Source organism: Grus americana, chromosome 2 (genome assembly GCF_028858705.1).
Source record: "Grus americana isolate bGruAme1 chromosome 2, bGruAme1.mat, whole genome shotgun sequence".
NCBI lineage: Eukaryota > Metazoa > Chordata > Aves > Gruiformes > Gruidae > Grus > Grus americana.
In genome coordinates this window covers 133,730,646-133,756,627 of record NC_072853.1, presented here as the reverse complement: position 1 = coordinate 133,756,627, position 25,982 = coordinate 133,730,646, and the positions used below count along the sequence as shown (strand labels likewise).

Below are 25,982 nucleotides of genomic sequence, written 5' to 3'. Positions count from 1 at the left end.
TATCTACCCCTTGAACTGATGCTGAGAATATTATTACCCACAAATATGAGGACCATGTAAACACTGTTAAGGTTTGATTTTCATATGTCACTGAGGATATTATTTTGTGATCACTGCTTGATATTATTTTGTGATATAATTTTTACCACACATCTTGGATAAGGGGAAGAAGTATCGTATAATATTGTGAGATGCACATTCATGAAAGATGACAACATACATGAGGCCTTCAAGCAATAGGAATTAAGAATATTATTAATAGATGAGAGTTCCTGTCAACAGAGGGTACATTTATAATGGAGAAAGATTTCTTTATAAAATTTTGTGACCTCCACAAGCAAATCTTCCTGTGATTACACCATTGACAGATTTCCCTGTCTCTCCCTAGTAAGCTCAAAATACCATATAAATTATATTTGCAAAGACATTACAGCTTTTCACTACATGTCTGTGAAAATAAAGGATTAATCACTGAGCAAATAGTACAGTAACAAATGACAGTAAATAGCTGCAGTACATTCGTTATGTGAAGTCCATTTCAGACCATCTGGTTTTGATCTGTTCAAGAGGAAATCTTCATGATAAAATACCCACAGAAACTGATGAGGTGATTCTGCTTTAGAAAATACTCCTAGCAACAGTTTTATCAGTGCTGCACAATATACAGTCAATCTGTTCACTCAAATGCTTACTTATCAAATATTTCAGGTTTTATTTTTTTGCCTGCCCTCATTCAACATTGTATAATTTGGCAAAAGACTTTTGTCCATGGGATGGATTGTGTGATCAAATAAATACATCATTCCTTTAGTGCAGGTTCTTCTGAATTCTCTGTGGGAATACAGCCTTCTATTCAGTTCAATAATTGCTTAATTTTCTCAAATTTAAATTAACTCTCAGGTGAACACCAATATTTTCCAGACCAACAAGAAAAAAAAAAAACAAAACCAAAACAACCAACTTTTCCAAAATATGTTTCACAAGACTCTGAAATAAGGGACTGTGAACAGTTGACATGAGAAAAGTTTTACATGCAACTGATTCACTGGCTGACATGATACCACCTGCCAACAGTTTTGTCTTAGGTCTAGGGCACTAACCCCACCAATATATCTCTTTTTCTATTAAAGCAATGGATTTAAACACTGAGTTTTCCTGCATCTAATCTGTGCAGAAAAAAAAAGGTTGAAAACCAGAGAGGAGCCAGGTAGCCTCTGATGCACACTGGAAGGGAGGGAAAGCTGTAGCGCAGTTCAGGTATGGGGATACCGATGAGGCGGTGGTGGGATCAGCAAGCTGCTAGGACAACACTTGCTTTAACTGTTTATTTTACAGAGGATGCAATGTTGCAAGCAGAACCTTCCCCTATACCCACCTGCAACATCTGACCTGTAATCGGTACCTCAGCTTGTCTCGGTAGGAACAATCCTGCAGGGATCGAGCTGGGGTGAACAACAGCTACTCCTGAATACTAGCAACACTGCAGCTGCTGAATGTGCCCTTATGTTCACCTTTAGTTAACCGATACCAGCTTTCTTTAAATACCACCTTGCAGGAAAAGCTTGACATAACTTGCTAGCCCAGTCCTATACCCACGATGGGTTATATTTACGCGACTATCGCGGGGGGAGTTAAAGTACCGTCCAGGCCACGGACAGTCCAGCTTGTGCAGCTGCAGGTTACAAGAACGAGTACGGATGGGGCAAACTGTCCCTGCACCGTGAGGAACAGCACTCGTTTCTGAGGCCACGGTCAAAATTCACTTACGCCGTTAGAGGGCACAAGCGATACCTTTCCCGGTTTGTGCTTCTGAAGGTGATCTTCGCTTATATAAGGACGTCAATGGCAACCCACAGCCACGGCGAAACAGCTTTCTAGCTTCCCCGGGGGTTCCTATTTAGAACCCGACAGCGTTTCCAGGAAGGACTCCTGCGCCCGCAATTATGTATCACCCTCCCGGCCCCCGCAACAACCTGCCTCGCTCCCCGGCACCGCGCTGCGGCTCTCCCCGCCGGCCTGGCGGCGGCGCAGCAAGCGAGAGCCCTGCGGCCAGGCCTCCTCGTCCCGAGCTAAGCCCCGCGGCCGCAGGGGCAGCGCCGGTTACCGGCCACCGCCACCGTTCCTCAGGGTCCCGCCTCTACCACGCACCGCCCCCAATAGGGGGCGCCCGGCCGCGCATGCGCCCCAGCAGCGCGTGGGGGGGTGTTGCGGCAGCCAGCTTGGCCGGGACGGGTACGGGAGGAGAGGGGGCGGGGTTTCAGGTGGTCCGTCGCGTCATGAGGCGGGCGGAAGCGGAGCGAGCGGTGTCTGTCAGACGGGTGTGGGCCGGGAGCGGAGGTAGTGCGGGGCTGCCGAGGGGTGTGGGGGGGTGTGGTTCGCCAAGGGGCTGCCCCGTTCTCCTGAGGCGCCGTGCCGGGCGGCACATCGGAGCGGGGTGTGGAAGAGCCGCGCCCCTTGGCTGTGGAAGGGGCGAGGAACGGCCTTCAGCAGAGTGGGGGCGGTGGGAGGGTGGCGAAGGGCCGGCAGTCCGTGTGGGGAGACGGGGCGGCCCGGTGGGGCGGGGGAGAAGCGCCAGGCTCGGCCGGGGGTGACGGGGGAGGGCGCCGGGTGCCCGCAGCCTGGCTGCGGCTGCCAGGCAAACCCAGGCTTTTACCTCGTCTGAGCGCCTCACTTTGTTCCCCCCCTCAGGCTTGCTCCCTGCTTCGGGACAGGCTTATCTCCCTTCTGGCCTCGGCCATGCTTCTGCCCCCCCGCCGGCGTTTGTGCAGCCGTCAGCTTTCCCTCCTTCCCCCCTCCCTCCTTCCCCCCCGCTTGTCCTGCCGCAGCGGGTCGTGCCGCTGGGCTGCGTGAGCGCTCGGAGCTGCCGGCGGGTCGGTCTCTTTCCTGCTCTGCGAGCTCTGGTTCTCGGTACCAGCGCGGGTCTCTCCGGTGGTTTGTGGCGGTGTTACTGCAGGCCCCTCGTACAGGTGCAGCTCGGGTACGGTGTGGTCTGCTGCCCGCCGTGGCTAATCGTTCCCTTCGGTTGGATAACCGTACTCCAGGGCTGTGATGCAATGTCCTTGGATGGTGAGGAAACAGTGAAAGAAGCAAGGGTTTTCTGGTTTCTTTCCTCATTTGCAGTGGCCTTCCTGTCATAAACCATGACCGCAGTGACTCTGCAAGATTGATGTCTTTCTTGTACTGTAAGGACGTTACTTTCAAAGAGGCAAAGCATGCTTACAGTGATGTGATGGAACTTGGAAGAAATTTTTTTTTATTTAATTCATATTAAAGCAAAGGCAGGATCCTTAATAAGTGATCTTCTAACACTAACAAGTTTTTATTAAAAAAAAAAAACGGGCAAAACATTTGTTTTAATTTTAGGAGATTATAATACATGAAAGTTCCTGAGAGCAATAGTTGTAGAATTATGCTTCCTTCTTACAATATAATAAAATTGCTTTTATATATAACATCTGGTGATATTTTAACTACATTTTTAATCTTCCATTAAATTTATTTCTGTAAATATTTATAACATGCTACTATCTCTACCTCATTTCTGTAGCTCTGTTAATCATTCATTATTAATAAACTTTCTTTTCAGCTTCCTAATCTAACATGGGAGCATCCTGTAAATTCTCTTTTATGTATCTTGTCATCTGAAAGATACTGACAGCTAGAATGGAGTTTTAATTTCTGTGTTTGTGTGCCACAAAGCAAAGCAGAGAGAATTTTTGTTCTGTCCTGTGACATGATGTACAGTGAGTTTCCTTAGTGCAGTTTAGATCGGGTTAACAACTGCAGTGGTTTTGTTGTTTTGCCCCCTCTGTGGGTGACTTGGGGGGGGGGGAGCAGTTTTTCACTCTGAAAAGAGAGCTTTGTAGAGTTGTGACTTTTTTTTTTTTTAACAGAACCTTAAGACAGTGAGCATGCTGAACCTAATAGCTAAGCATGCATGTGATTTGTTCTAATTGTAATGTAGTGTTTATTGTGGAGGAAATGTCGTGAATTGCTGTTTCACTCCCATGATAATATCAAAGAAAGGAGACAATATGAAGATGATAATAATAAGTAGCATCTTGTTCTAGTGTCACTAGTGGAGTGACTGCAGTTTTAGATCAAATGTGGAAATTTATTGCTACCTTTGTTCCCATTTTGACTGCTGGAGATACCCATGCGTATAAAACATAAATTATTCTGGCCTCTTTTTGTTATTTTATGTGTTACAATATATAATTGTTTAATAATTCATTTCAGGTACTTGAGAACTCCAGAGGATTAAGCAATTATGTTAGAATTCCTTTGGTCTGCCAAATAGGTCTTTTTCTTAAAGCATTTACAGTTGGAAATAAAGCTACTTCCTTTTTTTTTATTTTTCTAAAGTTTTTGTAGTCTCTGCTTTTAGAAACTCATTTTGGCTTTCAGCTTCTCGAAGGAGGCATTTGTATTAGCTAATCACATATTGTGATTCAGCTTGGGTATTGGATGTCATTTAACTGCTGAAAGTAAGATATTTTCCCCAGAGTTCATGATCACTTGCACCTTTTCCAAGAATAGTTAAGGGCACTAGTTCTTGCATCTTGCTCAAGTAGGATAAATGCATGCTGTCAGCTTAAATTGTCTGAAGACTAATTAAGTGTCAACAATAGCCATTAAATTGTTTCCAGTAGCTGTTAAAAATCTGTGGGGCTCAGTCATTCATATGAATGTGTTTTGTCCTGGTGCAGGTTCACTGCTAAAATGTACTTTATATGGTATTTGTTATTTGACAAGTTCTTTCACCTGTGATTGAAAACTTGTAACATTAGGTGGGTTGGGCTTCCTCAACTAAGCATTATTAATAGTCTCCTAAATTTTCTTTTATGATTGTCAACTTTACAAAAATTTGTTTATATTACCATTTGCCTATGTAATGTAAAAGACTAATTGTGGATTGCTCAGAACGAAATGGGTACTTTGGCTACATAAAACAGGGCCTAGGCTAGCGGCCTAGACAAGAGGATTTAAAACTTACTCCACTGAAATTGGTCTCTTCAGTAATATCAAAGAAATAAGAGGCTATCATAATATAAATAATTAGTTAAATCTCTGGGTACCTTCTACTTAATTTGAACAACAAAGTATTTTGCAGTGCACACCACTGTGGTGCTATGGTTAACTGCTGTCTGTCATAACCCATACTATGCTAAGTTAAACTGACACATCAATCTAGAAGAAATAAAAGATGTAGAAGAAAAGAACTTACGTGTCTTTAACATTTCCTCCAGTGTTATTTTTCTAAAATCTTCAACGGGATCAGCCTCCTGGGGAAAGAGCATGAATCTGAGCCTAGTTTGTATTGTAGTTTTACCACTGAAACATACTTTTGGTGGACACCTTGCACACATTCGTACTCAGTTTCAATTCTGCAGGTTTCTTTGAATAAAACCAGACAAAGTTAAATTCTTCCTCTCTCCCCAGTGGTACAAGCCCTTTTTTGTTACCGTTCTACAAGAATAGTGTTTGTCTGGATGCTGCACTGTATGTACACGTATGACCAGTTCTGCAGTGCCAATCTCTCCACCATTGCAGCTGTCACTTTCTTAGTTGACTCCCTCTTCCCCTTTTAGTTCTCTTTAAAATGTTCACTGAAAATCCCTCTCTTCTCAGTAGCCTACATTCATTATCTTGCATGTATGGTGCTCTATAAAATTAGCTAAACATTATCATCTCAGAAGGAAGTTTTGGAGTCCCATGGGCTTTGGAAACAGTGATACAAACACAGTTGTGAAATTTCACAAGAGAGTAGAGGTACTAGTTAGGACTTTGCAAGGGAGTACTTGTCATAGCCTAGTGTTCAACTGCAGTGAAAAAATTGTGGTAATCTTATTGGGAAATGAGAAGCTAAGAAGGTACCTCATGCCCTGTCATAACTGTGGTTCTTATGAGTCCTACTGTGACCTGAACGGCAGCAATAAAGCATAAAGAAAACTGTCCCAGACAGAATGAAGCTGAGATTTAATTTTTTTAAGAAGTTGATGCAGAGATATAGGAAAGTTTTGAGTCCCAGGTGGACCCAGCAGGAGGAGAGGAACTTCAGCAAGTATAATATACTGTCCCCATTGATACCTGTTTTCTTTAATTTTCTTCAAAAATTTCCCCTCTCAAAATCTTGAGTCTTGGCTGACTGCACACAGACAGGGCACAAAGAATTTTTCTTTTGAAATTGTTGGTTTATTTTAAAAAGATCGACTGACAGTAGTAGGCACAGTAAAGGGGGGAGGCGTTGAAAAAAAGCCAGGATACTTTAAGGTACCAAAAAGTACTTAAGCAGACTCCTTAGACATAATGCAAAATCAAAACAATTGTTGGCAGAAAGTGTAAAATAAAACCAATGCAAATAGGACTGCATGCATTCAAAATAGAAAGAAGTCACCAGAATTTCTGAAATACTGACATACAAAAGGTGTTTGGACACTCAGACGATTTTATACTGGAGCCGCTGTAAACTTGGTGCGTGGGTTTCAAGTCTAAAGCAATATGGTTTTGTTTTCAACTCAAAGTCCAGCTACAAAACAAATAGGTTGTGTGCTGTTCTTAGAAGCCTGTAGGAGGTAAAACTGTTCCTGGTTTAAGATATGTTTGAGGTAGTCCCAGCAGCTCATCAGCAGTGACAATATCTGTCTGCTTGGTGAGCTCTGACTTTTGTTGGCCCAGACATCCTGGCCCAGACATACTGAGAGACAGGGACTGGCAGGAGCACACAAGAAGATTTTCTTCTTTCTTCATTGCAGCACTGTAGAAGAATAGGTACTCTTGGTAGTTACTTACCCATTTTTGCTATTCCCTTAAACCTAATGTCTTTTCTATGATTTCACTTGGAATATCCATTAAAGGTATTCCCCAGAAGACCCGTAGCAGTAAGGCAGAGGGATAATTTTGGGTTTTTTTTCAGTGTTCCTTGGTATTTGCAAGTAAAGGGCATGCAGAGGCAGGGAATGAAGGAACATATCCTGTGGGAGAAGGTATAAAGACAGATGTCCTGGAAAAGACACCAAGCACTAGGCAGACTCCTTTGGCAGTGCATTCCAAAGTGGTATAGAACGGCTAAAACCTGCAGTCTGGCAGCTGTCATACTTATAAGGCAGACTTTTTTTTTCCTGGCCAGAAATATGCCTTCTTACCTATTCTTAAGATAGCAGTGTGTTGTATAGTGCTGTTCCTTTCACTTGAGCCTAGCAGGTATTAATATAAATTCTCTCTTCTATCAACTGATCTATGATGCAGTCTCAAAAGACCCAGAAGTCTCATCAGCATACAGGTACAGCATGTTCATGGGATGTGTTGTGTCAGGCGTTGCTGAGGTTTTGTCAATAGGATATCCTTCTCTTTTCCCTCTTTGCTGGTGACATTTTTCTGTTGACCAAATTTTACAGCAGCAGTAATAGGAATACTTAACATGCTGAGAGTTGATCTCGACAAAAGACAGCTCAAATGTGGTTTCACTTGTCTGGGGACATGCATTGCTGTTAATTGTTCGCTTCTGAGTAGAATATTCTGCTCTTTTATGGTGCCATGCAGCTGTCCAAGTGAACCTGATTAATGAACCACCTGGGAATCAAAGGGCAGCATTGGTCTGCAAAAGTCGCCAGTGAGGATGTGCCGGTACAGGAAAATGGTTTTATTGGCATCTTTTCAAGAACTCATGTGCTTTTAAAAATATGAGAAATGTGATTCTTCCTTGGGCACCAGTTTTAAATATGAATGATGTGAGCAAGCTGATGTGTTAAAGGGAGTTTGTGTTATGTGTAGGAATGGAGAACTGAAGTTTCCGTGTATTGGTCCTGTGTAACAGAATATACTTCTTTGGGCACCTGTTTGTCAGCTCCACTTTGTGCAGTTTTTTCTCCTACTACCAAACTGATAGCCATCTAAGACTGCAAATTACCAGCATGCAAACATCATTTTTGGTGTTTCAAAAAGTCTTAGCACGTAGCTCCTGGGCTTCTAGGTGCTTATTTCATTGTCCCTGTTTTCAAAGATTAATTGATCAGTGAATACGTTCTATGCTTTTGTGTGTGTGTGTCAGTGATTCTTTAGACTTGCCATTTTCATTGCTGCACAGCGACCGTGCCAACAGGTTTCCGAGTAACATAGAACTACCCTGTCTGTTCTCAGAATGGTCAGCACAAATGTCTGTCAGCTGACGCTCAAAGTTTTCTGTTGGAAAATCAGAGAACTAAATATTTTGGAAGTCACAGAGGTAAATGGGCCAGGGGAGCACACTCTAAATAGATGCAAAAAAGAAAACTAATAGGATAGAGCTGATAGAACTGTGGAAATATTTCCTGGTATTCTGTAATGCCCTGTGATTTTTGTCATCCTGAAACATTCGTTGGCTGTTGCAATGAGGTATGGTCATGCTTGTTTACAGCACAGCTTATTGTTTACTAATACAGTACCCTCACTGTACTGAGAGATGTTTGCTGCCATGAATTTAATAGAAATTTCTCATATAGACTTAATTTTAGTGTCTTCTTTTAAATCCTTAATAATTTCATAAACCTGTTATGTTCCCACTGAGACTGTAATAAATTCTAATTTTGTACTCTACAATTTTTTAATAGTAATTATTAATGTCAGCTTTTATTCATATTGTCCTAATTTCCATCTGCTGTCTGTTCTGTTACAAGATTTTTTTCCCCCTTTCTCTGTCTGTAGTTGGATGCAGTCTCCTATGACTCTATCTGGCTTGCTTTTTTTTTAATCTCTTGTCTTGAGAAATCACTTGTGTTTAATACAGTTAATATTAATAATTGGTCGCAAAGCCAGACTTGCTTTTGAATTCACTGTGTCACATCATTGTTGATCATAATTTGGCAGTGAGGAACAGATAAGTATTATGGTAGTAAGTAATAGATTGAGTAAAATTCCCATTTATCAAGGCTGCTTTCTTAATATATTAGTTCATTAGAGATCTGTATAGGTCTCTAGGGTAATACTGAGGCAGTAGTGCCTCAGTATTTGGCATTCCATCTTTCAAAATATACAACCAAAGAGGTGACCGTATTGGACTGTGTGTTAACAATGCTATTTTTAGTGCATTTTTCTTGGCCTTATCCTTAAATTCTTTTTTGATCCGTGAATGGAATGGGCTTCTCAGGCTTCAATTTTCTCTGTTTTTCACCTCTTGTTGACTCTCTTTTGTTAGGCTTTTTTTGCTAAAGCTGCTTACAAGTAACTACCAAAAATACCTCATGGGCCTGCTGCTTTCTTTTTCTCTTATAAATAATCATCTTAATCTATCCTGTGCATTTTTCAGAACTAGAAGGTACACACCATCTCTGCGGTACAGGTTTACATTTGCTCTGCTGATGCCGATAATCACTTCTAGTGGTTTAGGAAGGCTGGGATCTCTCTGACAGACTTGTAAAACGATGATGAATATGAACCGGTCTTTTATTAGCTGACTGACTAGCAGAACCGACAGTGCTGTAAGGTGAGATGTAACCTGTTAAGGATTTGGGTATGTCTGGTTTTCATGATACCCTGAGATTTTTTCAGAGGCTGTATGAGGCATTCCTTTGCCTTACAGACTGTTGCATTTTTTTGTGTTGTACATGAATATAATCTCTGGGTTTTGCTGGGAATAAGTAAAGCAGAATCTGAGGAAGACTTTGCAACAAAATTCAAGTATGATGTTTTTTTTAAGTATGGGATGGTTTCTATGGAGAGGGGTCCAGTATTCAAACTGAAGTCCGATGCTACTGTTTAGTTAAGTAGCATCAGAGATACTAGAACTTTATGGAACATATAATGGATTTTCTGTTGCTTTTTCTTTGGCCCTTGTTCCTTTACTTTCATGCGTTCAGTATAATTTATATATGACTGATGTTGGACCGCAGCTGAGGGGATAAAGACAAGATTTTATTTTGGAGAGGATGAGTGCCTTAGTTCATTGCTTTGATTGCCAGATATATGTCAGTGTTTGTTGTGGTACCACTGGACAATGTTAAATCCAATACATTTTTTAGACAACCAGCAGTGGCAACAGTGAAGAAAACTAAACTCTTTGTATGTCTGAAAGGCAAACCTGGTCTCAGATCTTCTGTTCAGGAGTTGCTTGTAGTTCCAAGTTCTAATGTTGTCCCTGCTGTGGACTTGGCATTTTCAGAGTAATTTAGATATGCATGTTGATTTTAAAGAACTTTGAAAAATTGCCACTTGAATCAGTCACTTCAGTCTTCCCATTGAAAGGATTATCTGGAAGATACTCTCTTCTTCATGGATTCTTGGATTGCCATTTTGCCTGCACAGTCAGGTCAGGGGTTTGCTTTGGTTTGGTTTGGGGTTTTTTGCGTGTTTGTTTTGGTTTTGTTTGGTTAGTTTGGTTTTTGGTTTTTTCCTTTCCCTCCTCAGATTTTCAAATTTTGTCCTGGCTGTACTCCTTCATCTTCACAATTGTGTTCCTTTTGTCTCAGTCTCTATGATTAGGGATGGTAGGAATTCCAACAAGGTATACTCTGATGTGCCCTTTTTTCCTGTTGCTCTCTGCAGTGCTTTGACCTCCTTTGCCATAAAAGCCCTTCAGCTGTGGTTGGGAGAACAGAAGTCTCAGCTTCCTTCTTCCCATGCTCAGGGAGTGGTGGGTAAGGAGGAGTTGGGAGAATGAGGGAGAATAACATGTCTGCTGTTATCTCATGGGATATTACCTCTGAATTACTGAAAACAAAGGTCCATTCTGAGTACAAGTTTTGTTTAAGCTATAACGCTTGCGTAGAGAAGTGCGGACCCTTCAGGGCAACAAGAGGTGAAAGAATATTCCAATCCATCCATCTTACTTATTGTGATATTTTCTTCCTAATATGTACACCTGCTGCTCTGATACCCTTTTTTCCTACTTGCAAATCACATGGGTATAAGCTTGCTTTTGTGTCGTGGGTTTTGTTTGTTTTTAGGGGGTTTTTTTTTGGTTACTCCACACTGTGTAATCTTGGAAGGGTCTTGCAGGGAGTGTGTTACGGGCCACTAGACGTGCGTGCTTCAGGAAGAAAGAGGAGACCAAATCTCCAGAACTTTGAAATTACACTGGAGTTCATTACGTAGGGAATGGCCTCTAAAAACGCCCCGGGGAAAGTGACAAGTACAAGTAGTTCCCTTCGTTTTGGTACACCTTATTCCCAGTTCCTTTGCCCGGTGTCAGTATTTGGATGTTATGCCATTTGCCCAGCAGGTAAAGTCCTTGATTTCCGTTAGTTTCAGTAGTCAGCCTGTGCACTGTGAATCAAACATACGTGGCGAAGACCCAGTCTGCAATTCCTGCTGCTCCTTGGCGGGAGTTTATTCAATCTGTTCCTCTTGGCTAGGACTCTTATCCTGGCTTGTGGTCTTATTTACAGCGTGATGGCAGAGTTATTTCCACTCCAAAGCTCTGTAGTGATACTGTCTAAATGCTTCAGGATGAGATATGGCTGGAGAGCTGAACTTAATTTAAATTCTGCAAGAGCTATCTGCTATTTTCAGACAATTTTTTTTAATGATATAAAATGTAGACTTTGGGGAACAGGGTTGAAACTTGTGGTCTCTCCTTAAGAGATAGTGTTTGATCTTCTGAGCCATCATGCAAATACACTACTCCTGGACCTCATATGTAAATGTTTTCCATCATATTTGATACTATTCAGGGATTATGTAGATGCATAATGATATAGGTGCAGTTTATGCTTTAAAGTCTGAGTGCATAGCCATGGATTTGGCAAAGAGCTAGGGAAAAGTTTTGGTTAGCTTATGTTTAGGGAGGATCTGTTTCAGGAAATCTTTAACCACACAGTTCCAAATATTCGTGCACATACTGTAAAATATAAGTTTTTATTGTTTTCTCTCTTACGTACTTTAGACAAATTTGTGTCTTAAAAGCAGGGTTTTTTGGGAGATAAGAACATTCTTTGAACAAAGTACATCCCACTGAATTTACAGTGGGATTTCAAATTATTGCATGTTGGCTATCTGCCTGTGTGCAGAGTCATATCCCACAGTTGAGGTGAAGTAAGCTATTCCTCATTCAGTGACTTGTGATTGCCACTTATGTTAGTACACCCAACAGTAACAGTAAGATTTTTATGTATTGGCAATTACTCTAGGGCATTTTTCATAGAATTTTCATAGAACTTGTTACTTTACAGCAACTTTGGTGTCCAAGTCCTAATATTGCCCCTGTCTTGGATTGATCATTTTCAGAATAATTTAGATACACGTGTTGATTTTAGAGCACTTTGAAAATGTGCCACTTGAATCAGTCATGTTGGTCTGCCTATTGAGAGGATTATCTGAGGAGTGAAGGTGAAGGGTGAGCGACAAGCACAACTCAGAACCCTGCTGGCAGTGACGCTTGTGTTTGCAGCAGACTGTGGTGTGTTGGCCATAAGGCCAGTTGAACTGGTCAGCCGAGGCGATGAGAAATACCCTGGAGGTGAAGTTTAGATGAGTGCTTAGCAGGATAAGAAATTCGGTCTCAATAATCTAATAAAAACCAGAGACCTAAGTACTGGTGGGGAACTCTATTAAAATGTGTAACTTCAGTCTGAAAAGTGCTCGTGTCAGGTAATATGTGAGGAAGAATGGGGAATAACAGGGTAAACATAACTATTATGTAAAATGAGTAACTTCATCCAGACTGTTAAGTAATAAAACTCCCTCTCAAAAAACTGTTGAATCATTGGAGAAGTTTCAAAGGTGGCTGGAAAATGAGAAATACGAGGTATACGCATGTGAAGAGACTGAAAGGATCAGATTTGTTTGAGGGGGAAAAGTAGAGAATGACACATATGTTAATATATGCGTGTATACATACAGGATGAATCTGGAACATCTGCTGTCACTTTCTATAACACAAGAAGACGGACACATTTCAGTGAGATTCTTACTAATTTATTGTTTTAAGTATATTGAAATCAGTTATTGGAATTCAAATGTATGTATTTATAATAAAATGGAAATAGATTCTATGATTCTTTGTTTTTCCCTAACAATTGCTTCAAGTTAGGTTTAAAAATACATTTCTATTTTAAAAACACGTGGCTTGAAGATGTCAACTTAAATCACTCCATGTGAAAATGAAGGTCTCTTTAGTCCTGCACTTTGTTTATTTTATTTTTTCCCCAATACAGAGCTCCCTGAAGATGTTTAGCTCATATTGCTTCAAACTGTCTGGACATTTGCTGTTTAACTGCTGAAGCTTTCCTATTATTTGTTGTTCTCCTGAAGCCTTAATCTATTGAGGGATCAGAATTGGCTGCTATGGTAAGACTTTTTTAAAGTGGTAGTAAAATGCTAAATGTAGGTGCGATGTGCTGGTTCATTTTGGTTTTATTTCTTTGTTTTGGTGTCTTGCTAATAAATAAACCTTAATGCTGCACAAAACCAGAAGAGGATGATGCCCAACTTTGAACTAACCAGCCAAGAAAATTTGTTCTGTATTTTAATAATCTGTTTATACTTGCCCTGTGCTTCTATGTGAGGAATAAGAATCAAGTGAATAATTTCACAAGATTTTTTTTCTTGTATGTAGATATATGCGTATAACTCGTCAAAATGTTGTATATAAGTGTTTTACAAGTCTCTTCTAGATATTGCATTTTGTTTTAAATCCATTTGGGTTTAATGTCAGTTCAAGTTATGGTATTTAAAATACTTAAGGTGATTTGTAGAAGCATAGCAGTTTTGCTTTTTGGACAATGAAAATGGGTACAAATAAGAAGAGGAAATCTTGTAAACATCAGGTGAGATAGAAGGATGACTGCATCTCTAAGCAGATGCAAATCCACAACAGTTTGCTCAGTTTTGCAATAATACTGCATTTTGAAACTGGTATTTGTCCTTGATCTCAACAACTGTAGCAGTTTTTAATAACCATGTGATTTTTTACAAATTTCAGGAATCAAGACCAACTAAAACATGAGAAGATGTATTCAAGATGATCCAGCCAGAAGATTTTTCACATCATAGAAATCTTATTTTTGTTTAATATGTAATATAATTTGACAAAGCCAAGTTCAATTATTTATCTTCAAATTAAGACATATCTGTGGCCTTCATCAGAAATGTTTCTAACATTTTCAAGAAAAAATATGTCCCAGAAACTGAGTATGTTTTTACTAGTTTTTGGAATCATTTGGGGTTTGATGTTGCTACGCTACACTTTTCAGTATCCAAGACGCCAAAGCAGTGCCGAGTTGCGTGGACAGATATTAGATCTAAGTAAAAGATACGTCAAAGCACTGGCAGAAGAAAATAAAAATTTAATGAATGGTGGCGGTGGAGCTTCTATGACAGGATATGGTAAGAGGGAAAAAATACTAGTTATTCAAATATTTTTTTTTTCCTGAAAACTGTAAAGTTACACTTTTTTTCCTAAAGTAATATATACTGCTCTTTAAGAGAGAGTTCTTTGTATTAACTGATTTGATTTTAGTTTATTCACTGAAGTTGAAGATTAAGATGTGGTGCAAAATCAAGCTTGAGATAAGAGATGACTTTTCCAGGATTTTTTTAGATATCTCCAGTTATATGACTACTGTTACTTACAGGATTAACAGTAACATTGTACTTTTTCTGAATCTTAAGCACCTCGTTGATATGGCGACAAAGTTTTAGATTAAGTCACTTCAACATTCCACATCCTTGTGCCTCATTGCTAACTTTCTGCTTTTATTTATTTAATTTTCTTTAAGTAGTAAAGAAGGAGTGGAAAGCAACATGCTAGTTGAGTTTGCAGTCTTGAGACTGCAAGGCAGTTAGAAATTTAGCAGAATCTCCCCTTGCTTTAGAAGTAGCCATTAGAGAAAAGGTCCCTTTTATCTAGAGCTTTGATACTTGCTGCATCGTATCTCTCCATGTGATTTCACTGTTAACTTGATGAATATGTTTCCAGTATTCATTGGTAATATATTACTAGAGCCTGTGCCTGTCTTCTGAAATACAGAAGAAATAGTTTTGAGACCTTTTTAGCAAAGCTATAAAAACATCTTAATAATTTTAACTCTTTGGTCCCTTGTAGCTTCTCTTGAGGGAAGGTTGTAATGAGCTCTAGTTAATCCCTTAGGGATTAGGTTTGAAGAAAGTACCTGTGTTCTGTCATACAGGGAAAAAAGTATCTGTGAAAATAAGGGTAGTGCAAGGCTTAAAAAGAAATATTTTTTAAAAAAAAGTAGTTTTATATTAATGTACTTTGATCCCCTTCTTAAGGAATCCTTAAAAGAGTGAGCTCTACCAGGTGTAGGATGCCCTTTATAGGCACTCTGGTAAGAGTACAAACAGCAAAAATGTGTCCGAACTATTTTTGCTGCTGCTCAGGAGCAAGGAGGCAAGTCTGTGACGACAAGATGAGCAGGAAGCAACCCAAGAGGAGGAAGATAGCATCAAAATGTCTTAGCCTTTAATTCTTTCATTAACAGTTTTACCACAGTAAGAGACTACTTTTTCTTTTCTTCCCCCTTTTCTGCCCCCTCCCCCTTTTTTTGTCTTCAAGGATTTTCTGCCTTTACTGTGTACTTACTTTTCTGTGTAATTTGTTTTAAAAAACCCTTGTGTACTGTAGCTTTCTAATGCTGTATTATTCTTACAGTGTATTTAGTGTATTTCCAAATTAATTTTGCCTTTTGAGGTTTTGTCTGAAGTTTAATAAAAAAATTAAGTCCAATCTTGATGTACATACTGATCATCAGACTTGCAACTTGAGTAGACAATTCCTTCCCTCAGACTTGAGCACAGAATGATACTATAGAGTACGTGACCCACAGCAGACCCTGCTCTGGCTCAAACTGTAAAGCAATTTTTAAAAAAAATTTTTTTTTTTTTAAAGATGACATTATTAAACAAGTACTAGTTAATTTTAGAGGGAGGGACTGACCTGAGATTTATTTTTTTATTTATTTACTACTAGTGTTTTAATTTTATCTGGGTTAGTCTTCTTTATTCACTTTTATACCTGTGTTTTTCCTCCCCAGTTTTTCTGCTTAGTTAAGAACTAATGCAGGGGGGCAGGTGGGTGGGAAGAGAGTCTCTGTGTGTCTTAGTCTGTATGTGTTGGGGGGATCTTAACACCTTGTAAGACCTGGTTAAGTTTGTTAATTTTTTTCCACATCTGAGAGGAGATAGTGATATGAACACTGACAACACTGTAATTAGTTTTTGTCGAAAGGTCTTTTACTGTTTTTCTCTTCCAGAATATGGGAATCTTTTTACTGTCCTTTCTCTTGTTTTTCAATCAATATAGGCCTAAATACATGGAAAATTTTTTTTCCTGCTTTATAGCTTATGTAAGAAGTGATAAGATACTGTCTCGTAGCAGGTTTTCTGTGGGATAGATCAGTTATTTAGTGGAAAGCTATTAAGAACTACCTATTTATGTTGGAAAGTATTTAAATATATTCTGTTGCTGTCTAAGGCTAAAAGGTGACATAGCTGGGTATTCTAGTGCTGTTGTCTGTATGAAATTTGAAATATTGCCTTTGAGTAGTCACTAGTCTAATGATCCAACTAGCAGTTTTGTTCTTACACTCGAATATTTAATTGGCTTCATTCACAGTTCACTATTAAGGTGGTATTTTCCTTGCCTAAAATAACAAAGAAATGGTATTAAAGAATAATCAAGCAGCTATTTAATTCTGTACTTGTATACTAATCTGCACTATTTCCCAAAAAGTAGAGTAGGAAGGATAGCAAGTATTAAGATGTGAATATGTTGAAATAGCAGTTCTTTTCCACACATAGTAAATAATAGGATCTAATTTCTTTTTTCCATTATCTTCAGCTGATCTTAAGAGAACAATTGCTGTTCTTCTGGATGACATCTTACAACGCCTTGTGAAATTGGAAAACAAAGTTGATTACATCGTTGTGAATGGCTCAGCAACAAATACCACTAATGGCACGAGCAATCAGATGTCAGTAACTTCAAATAAACGTGTGAAACCAGCAAGCAACATCAGATAGCAAATAGGGCTGCTTTGTGTTGCTACATCTATGATAGGTAATATTTAAGATAAGCTTTTTATCTCTGGCTAGGGCAAAGCAGTAGTTGACTAAAAAAAGTGTAAACTATTCTGTTATACAATGTGCTGGATCTATTTAGGCCTAACTTATGTGCATAGGTTCTCAAAGCATTATTTCATTGCCTTTGAGCGGTACTTCTGAAGTGATCTTTGTTGTCTTAAAGATATTTTGATATCATGAGTTGATGTAGTATGCCATTGGATAATAACAATAAACAGAAAGCAATGGGGAGCTTACAGGTAGGTTTCTAAATACACTTATTTAAGTATAAATATATCTTTTGGATAGGTGAGCAGTAGTGTAGCTTATTCATTTTTTGTGATCTGCGTTAAGCCAAGGTAACTGAGGAAAACGCATTGTTAAACAGGCGTTAGAAAATGTGTATACTTATAATTTTGTTACTCATTTACTAAAACAATATTAAATTGAGGATAGCATTAGTGGTAATATTTTAAAATTGTGACCCAAAGAATGTCTTTATTTGCACTATCTGTCAGAATAGCAAGAGACAATTTACTGTATATTTAAGAAAATTAATTATAATAGGAAAACATCCTAGGTAGTAACACTGTCCAGGTATATCATTACGCTGGAGTTAGGGCAGTGAGATTATCAAAAGCAAATCATAATCTGTGATATCTTAGATGGTTATTTCTTACAAAGATATTTAAGTGTATGTATTTTGTAATTGCAGATAAAATTATTTAAGTGATGGGAATAAGTTTTGGATATGTGAATACTGTTTATTTTTATTCATTACTGTTTCTTTTAAACTTTTTAGTACCTTGTAATTTGTGATGAGTATAGCACACCATCTCCCTGAATTGCTTTTTTGATCAGGAGGAAAAGCAATGAAGGGAAACGAGGGATCTCTGCATTTAACAGAGATATATGTACTAAGGGTGTCCTATTGTGGAATATTTGAGAGCTAAGGTAACGTTTGCCTTATGTCTAAGTTAGCCTTACAGCAAAGTGAATCGCAGCGTGGATGCACTGTATTTCAAAATGTTACTGAAGTCATATCGAAGAGAAAGTGCCACTGAGCCTGTTTTTTAAAATATACTGAATGTTTTTGGGGGGCAAGGTATGTTCAGGGACTTTTGCCAAAAGTGTGCTGTGAGTGGGTTTTTGGGGGTGGGTGGGGCTGGTCTAATCCTATATGAAGGGAAAAAACCCACCAGTAAAACCAGAGGTGCTGGATGATACACCATCCAAAGTTCTGTGTTTTTTCTTTTCCTCTATTTCCCTGCTGATATTCTGGACTGTTATAACAGAAAAATACACTTACAACCTTAGTTAGTATCCGGATTTTTTTTTCTCTCACGTTGTGTGTAAGCATATACTCACTTCAATGCAGAAAGAGAAAAATAAATTTTAATTGTACTTGTAGAGGCTCCTGTTCTTTTTTTTTTTTTAACCAGTCTTGTAATTCTTGCTACATGTGCTCTAGGTGTTTCTGGATTGGAAAATTGTACATCTCTGAAGTTTAGCGGTGGTCTGTCTGGTATTCTTCCTGCTTGATCACTGAGTTTTTGCACTTGAAATTCTAATGCCGTGAAACTTTTTCCCCAGGTTAGAGGTGAGGGGAGAAAGAAATGAAAAGAAAAGAAAAGGACTGGTTTAGATCTTCAGTGGTGAAGACTTCACTCTTAAAGAGTGAAGAAGATAGGTACATAACATCTTTTGAATCTGCAAGTCTCTATTGACAATGTGAAGATAGGCTTTTGTATCTATGCTTTTTAGTGTGCTTGATTGATAGCAAACAAAACCTTGATAGGTGGTGTCCCTTTGTGCTGTAAACAGTAATATGAGTAGTATTTGTGTGTGTATTCAAACTGATTTTTTTTTCTTTTCTTGTAAGGGTATGTGAAGTCTTAAAGTACTGAGGATTGTTAAACATAAAAGTTGCAAGGTGAATATTTGTCAGTACATGCACACACAGCTTGTTTTATGCAGGGATTTTGGAGACTGATACACTAATTTACATGCAGTTCTATACTGCTCATAGTAATTCATGGTGCCATTAGCAAATAGTTGCTTTTCTCTCAGGTTCAGTAGGACAATGGCTCATTGGAATTAGCTCGTACTTGACAAATATATAGGGAGAACGGTGAACTATCTATACCTTATGGCACAAATGTTCCATTGATTAATTTAGTTGAAACCACTGCGTATCAAAAAGCAAGTTAAAAATACTCTAGTGGCATCCTACATCTAATTTTACATGAAACGATTGTCATTAGGGGTTGACACAGCAATACATCCCTGTCTGTGATACGTCTTGCCCATCTCTTCGTGGCCAGTGTTGTTCTGAGCTGTATCACCATGCCGTGCCTCTGACCTGTGTTCTCCCTTTGCCAACTATCTAGCACAGTACTTCTTCCCTGATTTCTGTGCTCCAGCAGTGCAGAGAGTGGAAGCTGAGCTTCATCCTTTCTGCTGAGATGACAGCACTTTTTGCAGTGGGAAAACTAAACCTCAGGTGTGTGGATGAAGGGAAGGAGGGTAAAGGAAGGGATAAAGGGAGGGTCTCAACCTTTTCTATTAACAACAGAAGCAAGAAAATATTTCCATGATCTACCTTGCAGCCTCCTATTCTGGTTTTGTTCTTTAAATCTTTAGGTAAATTATGAGACTTGAATTTTCCCAGCTTTAATTTGCGTTATGAGTGTTTACCAGCTGATTTCACTATATAATTGGTAGTACTTCTGCAAATGATTGTTTAATGTAGGTAGCAAAAAATGATCAAGATCCACTCCCAAACAAAAGTTCTAATGAAGAAAAACGGAAAGAGAAGAGTATATTGATTGCTGTCTAAACAGCTAGAAGCACCACAGGTCTTAATACAGCTCTGAGTTCCACAACCAAATAACTGGCAGGCAAACATCTCTCTTTAGGGAAGATTGTCTTGATTCTCTAGTTCTTTTTGTTGCTTTCCTCATCTAAATAAATCATTTTTGAATCTCACCATAGTAACCTTAACATAATTAAGATATCCAAACATTGTCTCACAATTGTGTGTGAAGAAGGAAAAAGTGCTGAGTGGTCCCACATTAAAGCACCTTTGGGATGAACGGATGGACAAACTCCACTGGAATGCACTGAGATGGCTCTTAACAAGCTGCTTACCCACTGTTAGAATCACAGAAGTTTGCTGATCTGTTTTTAATGAAACCATTTAAAAAAATACAGAAACATGGCACAAGAATGTAGAGGTTCTTGTAATCAGTGTGGTGAAACATCAGTATCCTTGGCATGCAGCAACATGCCGAACATATTGCACAGTTGTCTGGTTTTCCAAGTAACTGCTAAATACTTGTTTTTCATTGACACAATCATTTAAAGAGGCTGGCTAGATAGATCTAAATTCTAATTGAAAAAAAATTTCTAATGCAGAGATTTCCAAACTGCGTCACGTCTGTGATGTATGCAAGTTGCCTAAGTGACCAAGTGCCTCCTGTGCAGGTACGTGTTCTGGCGGTCATCGCTGCTGTTGCAGCTTTTGTGGGAATGCAGAAGCAGAGTAAATTTGGGAACCTGTACAAGAAGTTTATTTAGAAAAATAACCACATAAAATTTAAGGTCCCAGTTTATTATGTTTTCTTAAAAACCTTTTAGAAAATACTTCCTCAAAATACTCAAATTAATGGAACGAGCTCAATCTCTCAAATGTTTTTACTTAATTGGTGTTTGTTGGGTTTTTTGTGGTTGGGATTTTTGCTTTTTTGTTGGTTTTTGTTGTTGTTTGTTTTGTTTGTTGTTTTTTTTTTCCTTAAAGCTCACATATAGTGTCTATGGAAACCTTTAACAATTAATCCAAATATAACCTCCTTACCTGGGATTGTGTCCTTTCATGAGTTGGCATTTCACAAAGCAATGTCATCTGCTATCTGTGGGGTTTGATTTAATGCATTTGATAGTATTTAAAACACTTTTTCAAAGGTAAGAGTGAAATAGGAGACTTCTTTTTATAGCAGCTAAGAAGGTGAATTAAATTTTTGCAATGTTTCTCAAGTGGAATAGACTGTTAATTGATATTTCACCTAATCTCAGTTTGTCTGGGATGGTGCACATGTGCATTTACATGTTTAAAAATATCATTTAGACTATTAAAATGAGGCCCAAGTTAAAGAAAAAAAGCCTCCCATTACATCCATATATGAAATTGCATCACTTAAGCACCAGTGGCATCACATGCTACTGAATCTTATCTGCAAGTGATCTTAATTACTACAAATTTCCCAGCTATGTTTGTCAGTACCTCCAGCAGAAACCTTTCATTATTAATTGACCTTTGCTTGCATATTCCCTGTGGCATTCATCAACTTGCTCTGTTCAGTAGATGTCTAATCATGTTCTGTTTCTCTGATAGCAAAACTGAAGAGAAATGTGTTGACATTTTTAAATGCCTGTAAACTAGGGTTAATAATACGCAAACTAATTTTTATTCTAGCATAATGTATGACTGTGGTTAGAAGTTTATAATAAGTGAGTTCTGCTTGCTTTTGCTTTTAAGTGTATCAGAATACTGATAATGAATGTGGAGGGAGGTAACAATTTGATGGAAACTGTTTCTATTTTTCTTTACACCAATTCTTCTCGTTTTCAGAATAGCTAATTAGAGATAGTCATTGACCAAATGCATAGAAATAGAATAACTACTACTTCAAAATGATGACTCGAGGTATAAAATATTAAAAGTTATTTCTAAATTATTTATTCTTTCATTAATAAAGTGGCTATCTTCAATTTACATATGTATTTTACTGAGATGAATTTTAAAGCACTTGTCAAACTTCTAAGGATTTTAAAAAATGTAAAGGGTCACACATTTTATTGTTAACAGAGGGTGTTGAGAGAGACTGTCAACACCCCATGCAGCATTAAGCTGTTGCCTTTGATGTGTAGGCAGCACCTTGGGTCTCACAGAGCTGTACTGTAAGTGAGTGTCCATATGTTCAACCCACTTTGATGTGTTCAGAGATCTTGGGCCAGCAGCGTCCGTATGCTACATCACAGCCATAGGAGGTAAAACATGCCATCTGGATTTCTGTTCCTTTTACTTACCTTGTGGCATGGGTTCTTTACAGGAGCAGAAAGTCTTTTTTTTTCCTTTTTTTTTTTTTTTTCCCCCTGCTATTCAAAATTACTCAATAGTTTACCATGGAAAATCTGGTTTGACTTGGTCTTTAATGAATTTTATTTTGGATGTCCACTAACAATCTCTTGGAAGGGATGGGAGACAGGAGAGAGTTTTCTGAATCCAAAATATATTCCAATACTCATGCTATGACAGTAAAACAGTGGGTGTTTGAAATATCTTTATTAATGAAGAACTCAATTTCTTAATTACTAAGCGTTTCACCTTTTACATCTGTTCCCAAGTAAGTCTATGAGCACAAATTTGGATCCAAGCAGATGCTGGGGTGCTAATAAGCTGAGCACTGTCACTTTATTGCAGAGAACACTTGCTGTCATCAAATCTGGGAATAAATCCTCAATTTTTTTAAGATGGGAGGTAGTTCATAGGACAGGTGCCCCTCAAAAGATTCCTTTTGATTTCCTACTCTCGACACTTTCACACAAACTGTTTCACAGGTAAGCTGACACTGAAGTACCATATGGACTACCATTTGTAGCCCTCACCAAAAACTAACTGATTCGGAAACGTGGCTCTGCTCTTCAAACCCAAACTGTATTTCAGAGCACTGTTTTTAACAAAGATGTGGCACAGATGAGGGACACCAACTCATGGCATAGGAGCTCTGCTCATTCTGTGTGAACCCAGGCTTGCCAGAGCTCTCCCTGATTTTATTGGCAGTGCTGTGATCACGGGCACCAGTGAAATGTGCATATAGATAAGGTATCTCAAAGATCTTCAGTTTTGTGCAGCTCCTGTGCAGTAGTGTGTTGCTCACGCTAGTAGTAAGTTCAAATTCCCTGTCTGCAGAGCTGCTTGTCCTGCTTTGAAGGTTCCCTTTCCCCATCTGATTCGAAGTTTTGGTCACAGGAGAAATTTTCTTTTCCTTGGAGAAACAATCCTAACTTTTTTGTGTGGTTTTATTTTCCTCCCCTAGGTTATTTGAAGATGTATTGACTGCAGTGGTGACTTGCTCTCATATCTTTTCTGCCTTTAAGAGGGACCTGATTGTGTTCAGATCTCAGCGTGACAGAACATGCGTGTTGTGTTATACTGCAGTGCTGGCTGCTCTGCTGCAATTTCTTATACATGTGCCATAGCCACAGGACAAGTACCCAGACCATATGTCCTATCACCTTATTTAGATACTGAAATGAAACTGTTGTTTCATCTCTCTCTCTCTGGGGGATGGTTCGGCAAAACACTGTCTTGGTCCTTGTGACATCTCTCTTCACCTTCTGCTTTGTTGCTGGTAGCTTGCCCAGTGCAAAACAATCTGGAGATTTCCTTGAATTGCTGTACCTTTTTCGACAGGCACCTGTCATTTTATTGTATGGAAAAAGCCTACCTTCTCGGGTCTCATTTTGACAGTCTGAGGGCTTGTAGCTTCTGCTACCATGCAGAGAACAATTTAAATATCAATTTCCTAAAACTCAGTTAAGAAAAACATACTACATCTTTTGCTCACATATTCAGTCGCTATATGACTGATATGTTTGTATCAAGAGGAAGCAGTCAATTTACACAGATAGTGCAGGATCAGAAATAGCAGCCTGTGATCTATTCACTACAGCCTTCAAACACATTGGAGGAGTTGTTTCAATGTGGTGGTGGTGTTTGTGGCACACGGAGAGGAATTATGAACTGCATGTTGCCAGTCTAAGAACCATCTTTGGTTACGAGTGGTTCTCAAAGTTGGCCTCCTCTTGTCTTGAACTATGAACAAAACATATTTTATAATGGAAGAGCTTTCAAAGAACATCAGTGAGTTTGAGGTAAGATTTATGACATCTAGAGGCAGCTTTCATTTTCTAGATGAAATAAATCTTTCAAGCTATTCTAGATAAATGGCAACAGTTGGGTTTTTGTTGTTGTTGTTTCTTCTTTTTAAAAATTTTTTTTTTTAGGATCAACAGCTCTGGATTCTCCCTAAAACACAAAGATAGGGACTGTCTCTGCTCCAAAGAGTTTTACAGTTGAGTTCCTTGATGCTGTAACTGAGTCATGTTTTTCACACACTCTACAGAGAATTCCTTCATTCACTAAGAATGAAACTTTCCCTGGGTATAAACTTCCCCACTGAGGCAACTTAAGAGATTCAGGACCTACAACAGCAAGTGAAGGGTTGACAGGTGGTGGTGGGAAATCCAGGGGAGGTGGTTTCTTTTTTAAATGTGTATACATTATGGGACAAGTCATATAATGTATTATGCTCAACATCAATAACTAAATGTACATTATTGCATCTTCCGCTGTTTATATTCTTTAGACCTGCCTCAAAGTATTAAATATTTAGGCTGTTTGCTGAAAAGTAAATATTTGGAATGGATTTCTTTAGTCATCTCATTTTACTCAAACTTGACATTAAAAACATTTGTAATAGGGGAAAAAACATGAAGAAATGGTCATGCTTATGCCAAAATTGTGTTTTCAGACATGTCTTTTCAAGTAAGCATTATACAAAGGCTGCAACTTCTCTCTGGTGTATAATTTTTGTATAATAAACAAACTGAACACTAGAATTTTAAGACAGAAAAATAATTTCATATTTTAATTAATGCTTCTCTTTTTGCTAGCATCTTTGCCATCAACTCAATCTATAAAATCCAAAGAACCTTTTTTCTGCAGTAGGTCCTTGTCTGTCAAAGCTAAACCTGAAGAAAAGCTTGTTTGCCATAAAGCTTGCCTGTTTTTCCCATTGTATCAGTTGATCAAATAAAAGATGTTACCTCTTCTCAATAAACTTTGCAAAACTAAACACATAATCCACAACAAAGGGAAGACAGACCTGGCAATAGTCAGCTCAGTTATAGCTCATCAACATGGTTACAAACCACACCCTGTCCTTTTACCCCTAATAAATAGAATAATATTGTTGACTTTCATTTTATTGCTTGAATAAGGAATGAAAGCCAAGTCATAAATTATTTTGTTAGCATTTCTTTTACACAGTGCATTCCCAGGAACTTTTATTTGTTTACAGTGCACAACAGCAGAATCGGAAGCAAACAGGAATGTATATTGGCTGGAGCATGGAACTTGTGAACGTTAGTAACTTACATTGTTTATTTAGCTTGAGTGGGAATTTAAAGGTTAAAGAAGACTACGGCAGCAACTGCAGCCTGAGGAAGCCTTACCAACACACACTGCTCACTCCCAGTGGGACTGAAGTGGCAGCAGTCCACTTACCTTCTAGGAAGATGGCAGTGGTACTGTAGGATAGGCTTGCTGTTTGTGTACAGGAAAAAGGAATAACTAAAAAGAGGAAATTCACCCTACTTCTAGAATCATAGTGTTAATGTGGTTAACGTTACTGTTGTTGGAAGCTTGTGTCTCTGAGCTAACATGTAGTAGCACAACAAATACGTACTGCCTTGCACTGCAGAGAAAAACCAAGGCTCACATAGACTGTGTCGTGCAGCAGCGCTGGCACATGGCTACACGGGATCCATGCAACAGCCTGTTCTCAGTGCGGTGGTGTCAGCTAGGAGCAATTAGAGATCATCACGACTGTGCTGCTTGAGTGACTGCAGTAAGGGAAGCGCAGTCAGTGAATGCTGGTTTTTTTTTAGTTCGGCCAGCTGGAGGAAGTTTTTGGAGGCAAAGAATACAACTGTACTTTATGCTTTGCCAGGATGTTGTAGAAGTATTCCTATGCCAGCAACATACTTCTTGTGTAGATTCGGCCTTTCTGCACGCTCTGTGCTGGGCACACCATCGCAGGGCAACAAAGGTGTCGTTTCAAGGTGTAGCTAAAGGGATCTAACACAGGTTCCCCTTGTGAGAGCAGGTCCCGAGCTCTCCCCGTCTCCAGCTCAAGCATTCCTGA

The 25,982-nt window shown here is 38.9% G+C and overlaps 1 protein-coding gene across 3 annotated transcripts; it reads left to right on the top strand.

Moving 5' to 3' along the window:
* The first annotated feature begins 2,230 nt into the window (after positions 1–2,230).
* On the top strand, positions 2,231–24,672 carry CCDC126 (coiled-coil domain containing 126). 3 transcript variants are annotated; one of them, XM_054816457.1, is made up of 5 exons: positions 2,231–2,337; positions 13,128–13,260; positions 13,895–14,298; positions 16,772–16,990; positions 23,091–24,672. In XM_054816457.1, the coding sequence occupies exons 3-4, from the start codon at positions 14,061–14,063 to the stop codon at positions 16,951–16,953; spliced, it is 420 nt and encodes a 139-aa protein (XP_054672432.1). In that variant the 5' UTR covers positions 2,231–2,337; positions 13,128–13,260; positions 13,895–14,060; the 3' UTR covers positions 16,954–16,990; positions 23,091–24,672. The 3 variants fall into 3 exon arrangements, with proteins under 3 accessions (XP_054672432.1, XP_054672431.1, XP_054672433.1); XM_054816456.1 differs by lacking the exon at positions 23,091–24,672 and having other exon boundaries at positions 16,772–18,402; XM_054816458.1 differs by lacking the exons at positions 2,231–2,337; positions 23,091–24,672 and adding an exon at positions 2,825–3,066 and having other exon boundaries at positions 16,772–18,402.
* The last annotated feature ends 1,310 nt before the right edge of the window (positions 24,673–25,982 follow it).

Bases quoted from the DNA above. Each gene is read 5' to 3' on its own strand.
- CCDC126 (XM_054816457.1), top strand. From the start codon at position 14,061: ATGTTTCTAACATTTTCAAGAAAAAATATGTCCCAGAAACTGAGTATG. The intron at 14,299-16,771 runs GTAAGAGGGAAA...CATTATCTTCAG, and splicing joins AGCTTCTATGACAGGATATG to CTGATCTTAAGAGAACAATT.